General features: G+C 40.9%; 1 protein-coding gene across 1 annotated transcript; it reads right to left on the reverse strand.

Moving 5' to 3' along the window:
• Positions 1-321: 321 nt before the first annotated feature.
• On the reverse strand, positions 322-9,701 carry si:ch211-256a21.4 (uncharacterized). Its single transcript, XM_059973958.1, has 3 exons — positions 9,308-9,701; positions 7,114-7,290; positions 322-3,737 (listed from the first exon to the last, which is right to left on the reverse strand). Exons 1-3 carry the CDS (start codon positions 9,453-9,455, stop codon positions 3,508-3,510), a joined length of 555 nt encoding a protein of 184 aa, XP_059829941.1. The 5' UTR covers positions 9,456-9,701; the 3' UTR covers positions 322-3,507.
• Between the last annotated feature and the right edge of the window lie 1,925 nt (positions 9,702-11,626).

Raw genomic sequence — 11,626 nt, forward strand, 5'->3', positions numbered from 1 at the left:
GTGCTGGCATATATCTTTTAAAAAAGCTATGATCTAATTAAATGGCTAAACAGGCATGAGAAGTCAAAAGCATTATTCCTGCTTCCATTCCATATTTCTTCTTTATAAATCTTTTTATTTAGTTAAAAAAAGTACAAAAAGAGAATTATCTCAAATATCTATATCGATAACAATTCATATAAAAGGTAAAATAAACATCAAAATCATACATAGTATTAATCTAATAGTATATAAAAATAAAATAATCAATTCTCCTCTTATCATTCAATGAAAAGAAGAAAAAATATACCATTTCATATTTTCTTAAAAGTACAGTGAGAGTATACTGGCACCTTTGTTAGTCACTCCCAGCAATATATTATTTTCCCACTTGTTTCTATAGTACCCAATACATCCTACGTTGACACATTGACAAATAATAAAAAACTATACTTTAATTTGTGCCTATTACGCCATATACTGACCAACAGTGGAAAACCTTGAAATCATGGAAACCTTAAATTAATTCCAGTATTTTAAGTAGAAATACAATTTGTTTAATCATTTGTTCCTGCACACAGTGATTACTTTAAAGATTAACCTATGTTAGTTGCTATTTTAACCATTTGACACTATGAACTTTCTTGTTAGGAATATTTTCATCAGTTTCTTTCAAAACCCCAGCCAAGTGGTCGTGAATCATTTTGTTTTTCAAAGCAACAGAGACCACATTTGAATACAACACAATAACAGACCCTTCAGCCCAAATTTCTGCCCCAACCATGATACTAATTTAAACAAATCCCATCTGCCTGCACAAGGTCTATACCCATCTATTTCCATTATTGAATCTTTACCTATAACTCTGGTTCTCAACACCCGGAAAGGTACTACTGATCTCTTTTGTGCTCTTTCAAAACAAATTAATTTCATTTCAGTTATTATGTGTACCTCAGATGGAGGTAAATATTCTATTCCTTTGTTCTTTTAAATCAGCTTCCGGTTTGCTTTATCCTGCATAGTATTCAAATGCATGCTACCTACATAAGTAGTCAGCTCATGTATCAGATGATTCTGGACAAACCAAAAATATTTTGAATTTTATCTATTGTCTGTCCAAAACAAGTTACTTATGAACAGTAAACAGAAGGTGCTAAAATGCAACTATATTTCAGGGTAAAAAGAGAAAGGTCGATAAGGATTTGTACCTTTATTTGGTGGTTCCTATCACTTTGTGTAGGCATGAGATGAAGTGCAGTAAGGTAAAGATCTCCCTCATACTTGATATTCACAGTGGTGGAATAACCTGCTGAAACCCCCTCAATAGTTGATAATGCATCACAGCACAATATTGTCTAAAAGCCTTGAAAAGCTGAAGGAAATGAGTTATATGGGGGCCGGGCAGAGAGAAAAATCATGTTTGCAGATCACTACAGTAAAACAAATGCTTAGAAGGATTCTGCACTTAGAATCAGTTCCCATTAATGGGGTAAATTCTGGTGTTTCTGCTTCTATGCACATGACGTCTTTGTGGTTTTTTAGCCTTTTGCATCCTCTCGTTTCATCTCTGCTTATTGAAACACATCATTGGTTACCTTGCATCAACCTGCACATTTTTTTTTGCAATGCCGTTTGGAGAATTGGTTTGGTTTTAAAATAGAAACCAATGTCAGAAAGAAATGTGCAGTTATTAAAAGCCCACTGCTTTAATAACAATCTACTTTTTAATGAACTTTGCTTGCTTGTTTTTTTATCATTGTGGATGTTGTCAGGAAATGAGTCACTTGTCACAAGATGCACAGCCTCCAATCTGCTTTATTTATGTGGCTGGTTCACTTAGCCAATGGTGAGCACTACGATGTTGCAGATGGAAGATTTAGTAGAAATACTTTGAAGTGAAGTGGAAGTGACTCTGGAGTTGGAAGTGTATAATGCCTGAAGTTCTGTCACACAAATGTTCTTACTATAAATCATGGTCTTATACTCTTATTGTGCTCCAGTATGGATTACTTCATTTACTGTGGGGTTGTGAATGTACTGCTGATGTGTAACATGATCTAATGTTCCCAATTCTGACCTCACAATGAAAACAAACTCATTGAAGAAAACAGCTGAAAATGCTGGGCTTGTCACACTGCCCCAAGGAACTCCTCCAGTGATGCCCTGGAGCTTGCCTACAGTACCGTGCAGAAGTGTCAGGCATATATAAAAAATTCCATAAAGCAAAGGTGCTTTCAAATGAAAAGTTCCTAAATATCAAAAAATGTACTACAAAGAGCAGTAAATAGTAAAAAAATCTAAATCAAATCAATATTTGGTGTGACCACATTTTGCCTATAAAACTGCATCAATTCTCTTAGGTACATTGTCATGCAGTTTTATTTTAAAAATAGCTGGTAAGCCGTCCCTGGCATCTTGGAGAACTTGCTGAAGTTCCTCTGCAGGCTTTGGCTGTCCCGCTTGCTTCTGTATCTCCAGGTAATCCCAGCCAGCCTTGACAATGTTGAGGTTGGGGCTCTGTGGCCATGTAATATGAAAAATCTTGTGTGCCTAAGACTTTTGCACAGTACTGTAATTCCTTTGAAGATATGACTTCAGCTACTGTAATATTTTTCCTTCAATGCATATTGACTTCAGTTTTACCCCAAGATGCAGTGATAGCAAGGCTGTTACTCTCAACTTACATCAAGGATTCAGCTTGTTGGTACATGTTTTATCACTAATGCCTATTGATTTCAGTTTCACCACATACTGTGTTGTACATTGACCAGTGGAGCACTTTCTCTAAGCTTAGTGCATTGATTAAAACATACCTACATGAAACAGACAAAGCTGAAATCATTTCTTGGTACCTTCATTTAGCAGGACTTGACTCAAAGCTATACAGTCACCAGTAGGCTACTTCAACAGGCCATATGGATTTTAAAGGACTTTATATATATTTTGCTTAAAGACAATTTTATTAAGGTCTGGGTACAATGGGACTTCATCAAAAGAAATAAAATATCTAAAAATTTGTATGTCAGTCATAAAAAAAGAGTAAAATTAAAAGATAAATGGGGTGAAATAAAAAGATATTTAATTGTACATTGGGATACATTTGGGATAACTTAGCAAGAAAGACAACAATATAAAGACATAAGGAGGGATTAATTTCTAAAGTAGGGACATGTTCAGCACAAATTTGTGGGCCGAAAGTCCTGTATTGTGCTGTAGGTTTTCTGTGTTAAAGTGGATGAATATTTTAAGATGGATGAAGAATTACAGACCTCTTATGAACCATTTTATGGTTTTGCAACTTGACTACTATAGTTTAGATAACATTAGTATTTACTACCTATCTGAGTATACTCACACATAAGCATTTTCACCTACAGTTACTTTTTTGTATAGTTCAGCAGATGTATTCAACACAATTGAAATACCTTTTAAATAATGTCACTTTTCCAATACCTAAAGAAGCTCTTTCAAATTTAGTCTTCCGCATTCCCATACTAGTTCTGAAAATAATCTGTCTTCTTGGTCCACTTAGACAAGACTGCATTCAGATTCACTTGAAACCGAGGTCCTGTTCATTATAGGCGCTGGTTCTGGAAGTGAGCACTGTTCTTTTAAGTAGATACTTGGCAAAATAACTAACAAAGTGAAACAAGAATAAATCCCCATCCAATATGCGTAGCCAAGTCTTGTGAAATCATCCTTGATCTGTTCCTTGTGACGAATTGTGAATGACAACCATGGGATAAGATATACAATAGCTGAAAATAAAATAGATTGTAATTAGTCATGTAGTTATTATATTATTTAATAATTGTGAATTACGACTGCTGAAATGTACCTCATGAAAAACAGTTGCCCTGTAAAAATTATTTATTTGATGTTGATGTGATTGTGTTTTTCATGTACCCTTTAGTCTCCACGCAGATCTATCAGTTGATGGACCACTTTTTTCCAAAATAATCAAATGGTTGACAAGAGCTCAATAACTAAAATATAAAAATCCACATAGCACTGAAGAAATTCAGCTGGTCAGGCGGCATCTATGGAGTGGAATAAACAGTTGACGTTTCAGGCCGAGACCCTTCATCAGGACTGGAAAGGAATGGGGAAGGAGCTGGAATAAGATGGTGGGGGCAAGCTAGCAGGTGATTGGTGAAAACAGGTGAAGGGGAAGGTAGGTGGGTGGGTGGAGGAGGGAGTCGAGTGAGAAGCTGGGAGGTGATAGGAGGCAAAAGTAAAGGACTGAAGAAGAAGGAAGCTGATAGGAGAGGACACTATGGGATAATGGGAAAAAGAAGGAGCACCTGAGGGAGGTGATTTGAAGAGGGGAGCCAGAAATGTTGACTGTTTATTCCTCCCCATAGATGCTGGCTGACCTGCTGAGTTCTTTCTGCATATTGTGTGTGTTGCTCTGGATTTCCAGCATCTGCAAAATCTCTTGTGTTTAAAATATAAAGCCCTACTTTCAGAATTTAATCATGTTCCAAATGCAATCATTTGTACTATCCATTGTATTCAGTCACCTGTAAGTTCAATTGAATTCTTCATCGGTCAGTATAAACAGCTGAGTTTGATAACACTTTATGCTTTGTGAGGAGATCATAATTAATCTGTTTTACTTCAATGTGTTAATGAGTCACACACAACAGGAATGTAATAGGTTTGATCAAAACACCGCTGTGCAGAGAAAACAGCTTGACAGGAGAAAAACTGGCAACATCCTTAAACTTAATTGATAACTGTCGGCTCATGCTTTAATTCAAGCATGGACCGCCTCAAGTAATGATCCAATCTAAGTACCAATTATCTATCCTGTGCAAATCATTGGGAGTCAAGCAGAGAATTTCACTAATTTTCTGTGTTTCAAAAAACCGTTCAAAAATTTTTTGAGGATTAATAACATGCTGAAACTTATTTTCATGATGTGTTGCGACTTTATGGATTTTATCCATGATCTACAATATTTAAGCTGTTTCTGGAAAATTCCACCCCTGCACCAGTTTTCTCCTTTTTCAGCTCCGTCCAGCCTTGTTCCCTCTCCTGAAAGTGTTGGCATGATTGGCTCACACATTGTCACAAATATGTCAACCAAGTCGCTGTTCTTTTTCACAAAAACATGGGACGGGACAGTACAGAAAAGAGGCCCTCTTGGCCCACTTCAATCATATAGATCATGATGCCTATCTATGTTAATCCCATTTGCTCACTCTCCAAGAGCCTTAAGTGCCTTTTAGATGTTTTAATTGTACCTGTCTCTGCTATCACCCCTGGCAACTTATTCCAGATATTTATCTGTGTGGAGAAACCTACCTGCCACATCTTCTTTAAATTTCTCTCCTCTCACCGCAAAATTGGGTTCTCCAGTTCTAGACTCTGTTTCCCTAGGAAACAGATTCTGACCATCAATCTTACCTATCCTCCTCATAATTTTATTAATCACCATACGATTAATCATTCAATCTCCAAAATTTCAGTAAGAGTAAACCCAGCCCATCTAAACTCGCATGGCAGGTTGCTCGACAATTAGAATGAGGTAGGAAATTGGATTAGACATTGGCTTTGTGGGAGAAGCCAGAGGGTGATGGTAGAGGATTGCCTCTCTGACTCGAGGCCAGTGGTGTGCTGCAGGGATCGGAGCAGGGTCCACTGTTGTTTGTCATCTATATCAAAGATTTGGATGATAATGTGGTTAACTGGATCAGCAAATTACAGATGACACCAAGATTGTGGGTGTACTGGACAGTGAGGAAGATTTTTTCATGGCTTGCAAACGGACCTGCATCAACTAGAAAAATGGGCTGAAAAATGGCAGGTGGAATTTAATGCAGACAAGTGTGAGGTTTAGCACTTTGGTAGGACCAACCAGGGTAGGTTTAACACAGTGAACAGCAGGCACTGAGGAGTGTAGTAGAACAAAGGGATCTGGGAATACAGCTCCATGATTCATTGAAAGTGGTGTCACAGGTAGAAAGGGTCATAGTGGCTATTATAAATTGATGTATTGGGTACAGAAGATGGGACGTTATGTTGAAGTTGTATAAGATATTGGTGATGCCTAATTTGGAGTATTGTGTGCAGTTTTGATCACCAATCAACTGGAAAGATGTAAAGAAGGTTGAAAAATTCCAGAGTTAATTTACAAGGATGTTACTGGGACGGGAGGACCTGAGTTATAAGGAAAGATTGAATAGGTTAGCACCGTAGAATGTAGGAGATAGAGAGGGGATTTGATAGAGGTATACACAATTATGAGGTGTACAGACAGGGTCAATGCAAGCAGGCTTTTTTCCACTGAGGTTGGGTGGGACTACAACCAGAGGCTAAGGGTGAAAGGTGAAAGTTTAAGGGGAACATGAGAGGAAACCTCTTCACTCAGAGGGTGGTGAGAATGTGGTATGAGCTGCCAGCACAAGTGGTGCATGCAAGCTCAATTTCAATGTTTATGAGAGGTTTGGATAGGGACATGGGTAGTAAGGATATGGAGGGCTATGGTCCCGGTGCAGGTGGATCAGAGTAGGCAGTTTAAATGATTTTGACATGGACTAGATGGGCCAAAGGGCCTATTTCTATGCTGTACTTCTCTAGGACTATGACTACAAACTCGCCTTATGACTGTAGTCCTCCATTGCAGGCAATATCCTGGTGATTCTCTTCTGCATTCTTTCTATCACATCCTTCATGTGGTGTGGTGATCAGGCAATAATATTCTAAATGCAAAATAATGTCTCAGCTCTTATGTTCGAAGTTTCAGACTATATAGAGAAGCATACCAAATGCCTTTTCCACTGTCCTATCCACCTGGGTCACCACCTTCAGGGAGCTATTGGCTAGCATTCCAGGATCTCTCTGAGTGCCTGTTCTCCTTATGTCCCTGGCATGCACTCCATCCACCCTTCCAAAATACGACTTACAACAATCTGCAAGACTTCTTTAGTGCTTTGACAGCTCTTCTGACCAGGGGCACTGCATCCAATGTTCATATTCACTTTAAGCAGGAAAGGTCAAATGATCATCAGGAATGTTCACTGCAGTGTGTATTTTTCCATTTTGGGGTTACAGTCAGACCCGCGTTCATTTACAATTCTTGGTTACTCGCGTATCATTAAAGTGAATTATCGAACCCGGTGTTCTTACCAGTTGGCATCAGTAGTACAAGTAGCAGTTTTCCAGGGTGCAGTGTTCGTTCAGGATTCATCTTGGACTTAGCGTTAGTTTCCGGATCCCAGCAAAAGAGGAACAGCAGACAGAGGCAGATGGAAGTGCCTGCCATCATACATGCTATTGCTCCTAGCACACGCTCTGTTTCCACAGCTGAAAGGGAAACCAAGGATTGCGTAAGTTTAAATCACTCACAACACTTCATTGACTGAGAGTTCGGTATTGTTTCTATGAAATATTCTCACACTGGACCAGACAAATTCTTCAGAGCTTTATCATACTAATTAGGAGAAAGATGCCTGTAGTGTTTGTGCAGATACCCACAAAATGTGATCATTGTGACCACCCCCTCGGAGGGGCTCCGTTCTGACTCATGTTGACCAGCTTTTGCCTGAGTGATTGGTACTTTGGACATAATTAATTATCTGCCCCTCGTCAGTGGTTGACAAACGTCAGCCAGTAAATAAAATGCAAAATCCACAAAATGCAGCAGGAACTCAGCAGGTCAGGCAGCATCTATGGAGAAGAATAAACAGTTGCCATTTTGGGCTGAGACCCTTCATCAGGACTGGAAAGGGGGAAGAAGGCAGAATATGACGGTGGGATAGGAGATCTGGCCCATGAGAGCAGAAAACAGATACTTATTTTAATTATTCCAATGTGAAATGCTGTACTTTCCATGTGATTTATTTAACACATTGCAATTTTAATTAATAGATTTTTATTGCAGAAACTGCTCATTAGATGTATTAGATGTATTAGATGTGGAACGGAGAAGCACCAGCAGAGCAGAAACAGGAAATCAATATGATTAGACTTCAGCATGGAGAAGTACTACAACTGAATGATTGATTTCTCTCTACCCCCATCCCTGCCTTCAGTTATTTCAACCCACCACTGTGTTTTAAATTAACCACCCTTCTAAATAACCTTTGCCGGCACACCTGCACCTTCTCCCTCTCAAGCCTGCCTACCTTATCCCACTGCATTAATGGCAGTGAAGACCATTTCTCATTATTTTCTTGTTTCATCCTCCACCCGGATCCCCATTTTCTCATTTCCAACTCGCTTTCCTCTGAGCCTGTCAATGGAAAATGCCTCCCCAAGTCACTTCCAAAGGTGTGACTGAACGCGCCTGTTTCCTCTCCACTCTGTGCTGGCCTTCGACAGAGGCTTTCATTAACTGAGGCAAAACTCAAGCAGCATTCATTTCTGGGTGGGCAAGGAGAAGAGAGCTTCGATAACACACAAAAAAATGTTCTATATATTATTTTGCAGAAGTTCATTAAAATAGAAAGTTCTAGCAGGTCGGGCAGTTCTGTGGAAAAGAAACCTCTTACTTTTCGGATGGAGGATGATTTATCGGAAAAGGGAAATTGAGAACACAAGTGAGCAAAGACTTTCCAATTCTGACAAAGGGACTTCGACGTGAAATAAAAACTGCCCACCCCCACCACACCCCCATCACACCCCCATGCAGCCCCTCCTACTTAGAATTTCCAATATTCTCTGTTTTATGTCAGAATACCAGGATTTGCCGGCAGAAGCTTTTTTTTTCAAACGGCTTGACGTCTGTCGAATGTTGAACTTAATAACTTGTTCATTTTTCACCGAACATGAAAAATTAATTGAACTATCTTGCAGTTGATTTCCCCAGACCAGGGATGTGATAGGTTTGAATAGGTGAATATACCGTAGTTCCAGGAGTGGGGTTGGACTGCGCGGGCAGACGGCAAACCGTGGGGAGGCAAAAAGCAGGAGGGGTAGACTGCGGTACTCTCCTCATTTGCTGAACTTACGATCGGAGCTGTAACACAGCTTAAGCAGCGGCACGTTATCAGTACTGCTGCCATGATGAGAGTGCAGCGGCAAAGTGACAATGGCGTTCGCCCAGGATCTCTTCAACATCATCAATTTCACCTCTGACAGTGGATAAACTTCGCTCCAGTGAGTAAACATTGTGGATGGTGAGCGAGAGAGACGACACTTCGGCGAGGGAAGATAAGGAAATTATTGAGATTAGCTCTGAGTAACTGGGAGAGGGATAGATAGACAGATGGGTCAGGCAGGTCTAAACGGGCCGAATAGCTGCCCGCGCTGTACATGACCCTGCGCTCCCTCCCAGACCAGAGAGAAGGCGCAGCCTCTGAGCGGCATTGAAACCTCTTACCTCGGCTGAACTGTGCGACATCCGCCGTGTCCCACAGCCCTTTCCCCCCGTACCAGTCGGGGTAGCAAACCGAGTAGATTAGAGCGACGGAGCCGATGATCCCCGAGATGGTTTGCAGCCACCGATACCTCCGTTCGTTCCTCCACATCTTTCCCCGCGGGCAGGAGCAGCGGCGCACCCCCACGGTTCCTCGTTTCACTTGTCGCTCTGTTCTGTCGCCGATGTCACTGAGGACTGGAAACCCCCAGATCTCCCGCGAATGCAGGGGATCCCCCAGCGTATCAGTCGACCCTGGGTCACAGGCTTCCGGGGCAAATCTTAAAAAGGGAAGCCGAAGGTGCAAACGGGGCTATAAGTATTGGGAGTCGCGCACGTGGATACAAACACCAGCGGTTTAAGATCGGATCGATTTAACGGGAACTTACAATGTTATTTTTGGGTCAGTTTTGCCTGTTAGCTGGAAATCTGAGTGATACTTCCGTAGGGGGAAATAGAGTTTCTGGTAAATAGCCTGCTGGTTATTAATCAAACATTCACTACCAGGCGGCCAAGACTGTCGTCAGCCGGCATTCTTTTGACGTGTCTAAAACATAACGGTACTTGAATCCATTTCTCTTTTAAAGACAATATGGCCTGGAATTTCCTCCCCCCGACACATGCAATCAGGATGTAAAGAGGGGCAGATTTCGCACATTTCGGGCACGCACAAATGCAGCAAATGGCTTTGATCTTTCCGATTGTTTTTGGGGTGAGGGCGACAGTTTGCTGTGGACCGACTTTCTTTCCATAAGAGACCATTAGAGATAGGAGCAGAATTAGGCCATTCAGCCCATCGAGTTTGCTCCACCATTTCATTATGGCTGGTCCATTTTTTTTTCCTTTCAACCCCATTCATCTGTCTTCTCTGTCATGAGCCCAGCGGCTTGCCACAGAACGCTGTAAGTTATTAATCAATATTTTAATTAGAGTTGTTAAGCCCTTGTGTTTTCGGTTTTCTGGTCAAGTTAATCGTGACTGGCACGTGTTTCCCGCATTCTATTTAAAGATTCCCACGCAGCCCCTTCGTGGGGTCATTGCGTCGGAAAGGGTGAATTATCGTGGTGTGGTTTTTCCTGAGCTGTTGACTAAACTTCTTGTTTCTGTCTCTTCCTGGGAATCCTGCCATCCCTCCGCACATTTGCATTCTCTTCACTGTGAAAGACACCAGCAGTGTGCCAGAGGTCCGTGAGTGTCGGGGAGCAGGCGTGAGAGCCATTGTTATTACAAAGAGACAAGGCGCCAGGTAGGCTCAAAGGTCTTGAGGTGGGCAAGTCACCTGGACCAGGTGGACTACGGCCCAGAGTTCTAAAAGAGTTTATTGAAGAGATAGCAGATGCGTTGGTCTTGATCTTTCAAGAATCACTTGATTCTGGCATGGTTTTGGAGAGCTGGAAAACTGCAAATATCACTCAGCTCTTTAAGAAGAGAGGAAGGCAAAAGGGAGGGAATTACAGGCCAGTTAGCCTAAACTCAGTGGCTGGGAAAGTTTTGGAGTACATCATCAAGGATGACGTTTTGGGAGACTAATGATAAAATAAGGCAAAGTCAGCATGGTTTCTGTGAAGGGAAATAATGCCTGACAAATCTGTTATGAGTTCTTTGGGGAAGTAATGAGCAGTGAGGGTAAAGGAGAGGCAGTGAGTGTCACTCACTTGGATTTTCAGAAGGCATTTGATAAGGTGCCTCATATGAGGCTGCTTAACATGATAAAATCCCATGGCATTACAGGAAATATTCTGGTATGGATAAAGGAATGCTGATGGGTAGGAGGCTAGTGAGTTCCTCGGATCAGTATTGGGACTACTACTTTCCACACTTTGTCAGTGATTTAGATAATGGAATTGATGGCTTTCTGGCAAAGTTTACAGATAATTTGAAGATAGGTACAGGAGTAGGCAGTGTTGAGGAAGCAACGTGATTGCAGGACTTGGACAAATGGATGAATAGGCAAAAAAGTTGCAAATGGAATACAGTTCCTCAGCATTTGGTGTGTGTGTTGCTTGGATTTCCAGCATCTGTAGATTTTTCTCTTGTTTGAGATGACATACAGTGTTGGGAAATGTATGATAATACATTTTAGTAGAAGAAACAATAGTGCAGACTATTATCTAAATGGAGAAAAACTTCGAACACCAGAGGTGCAAAGGAACTTGGGAATCCTTGTGCAAAATTCCTGGAAGGTTAATGTACAGGTTGTCTGTGGTAAAGAAGGCAAATGTAAGGTTGGCATTCATTTCACAAGGAATGGAATATAAAAGCAAGGAGATAATGCTGAGGCTT

The sequence above is a fragment of the Hypanus sabinus genome, chromosome 7 (assembly GCF_030144855.1).
Source record: "Hypanus sabinus isolate sHypSab1 chromosome 7, sHypSab1.hap1, whole genome shotgun sequence".
Lineage (NCBI taxonomy): Eukaryota > Metazoa > Chordata > Chondrichthyes > Myliobatiformes > Dasyatidae > Hypanus > Hypanus sabinus.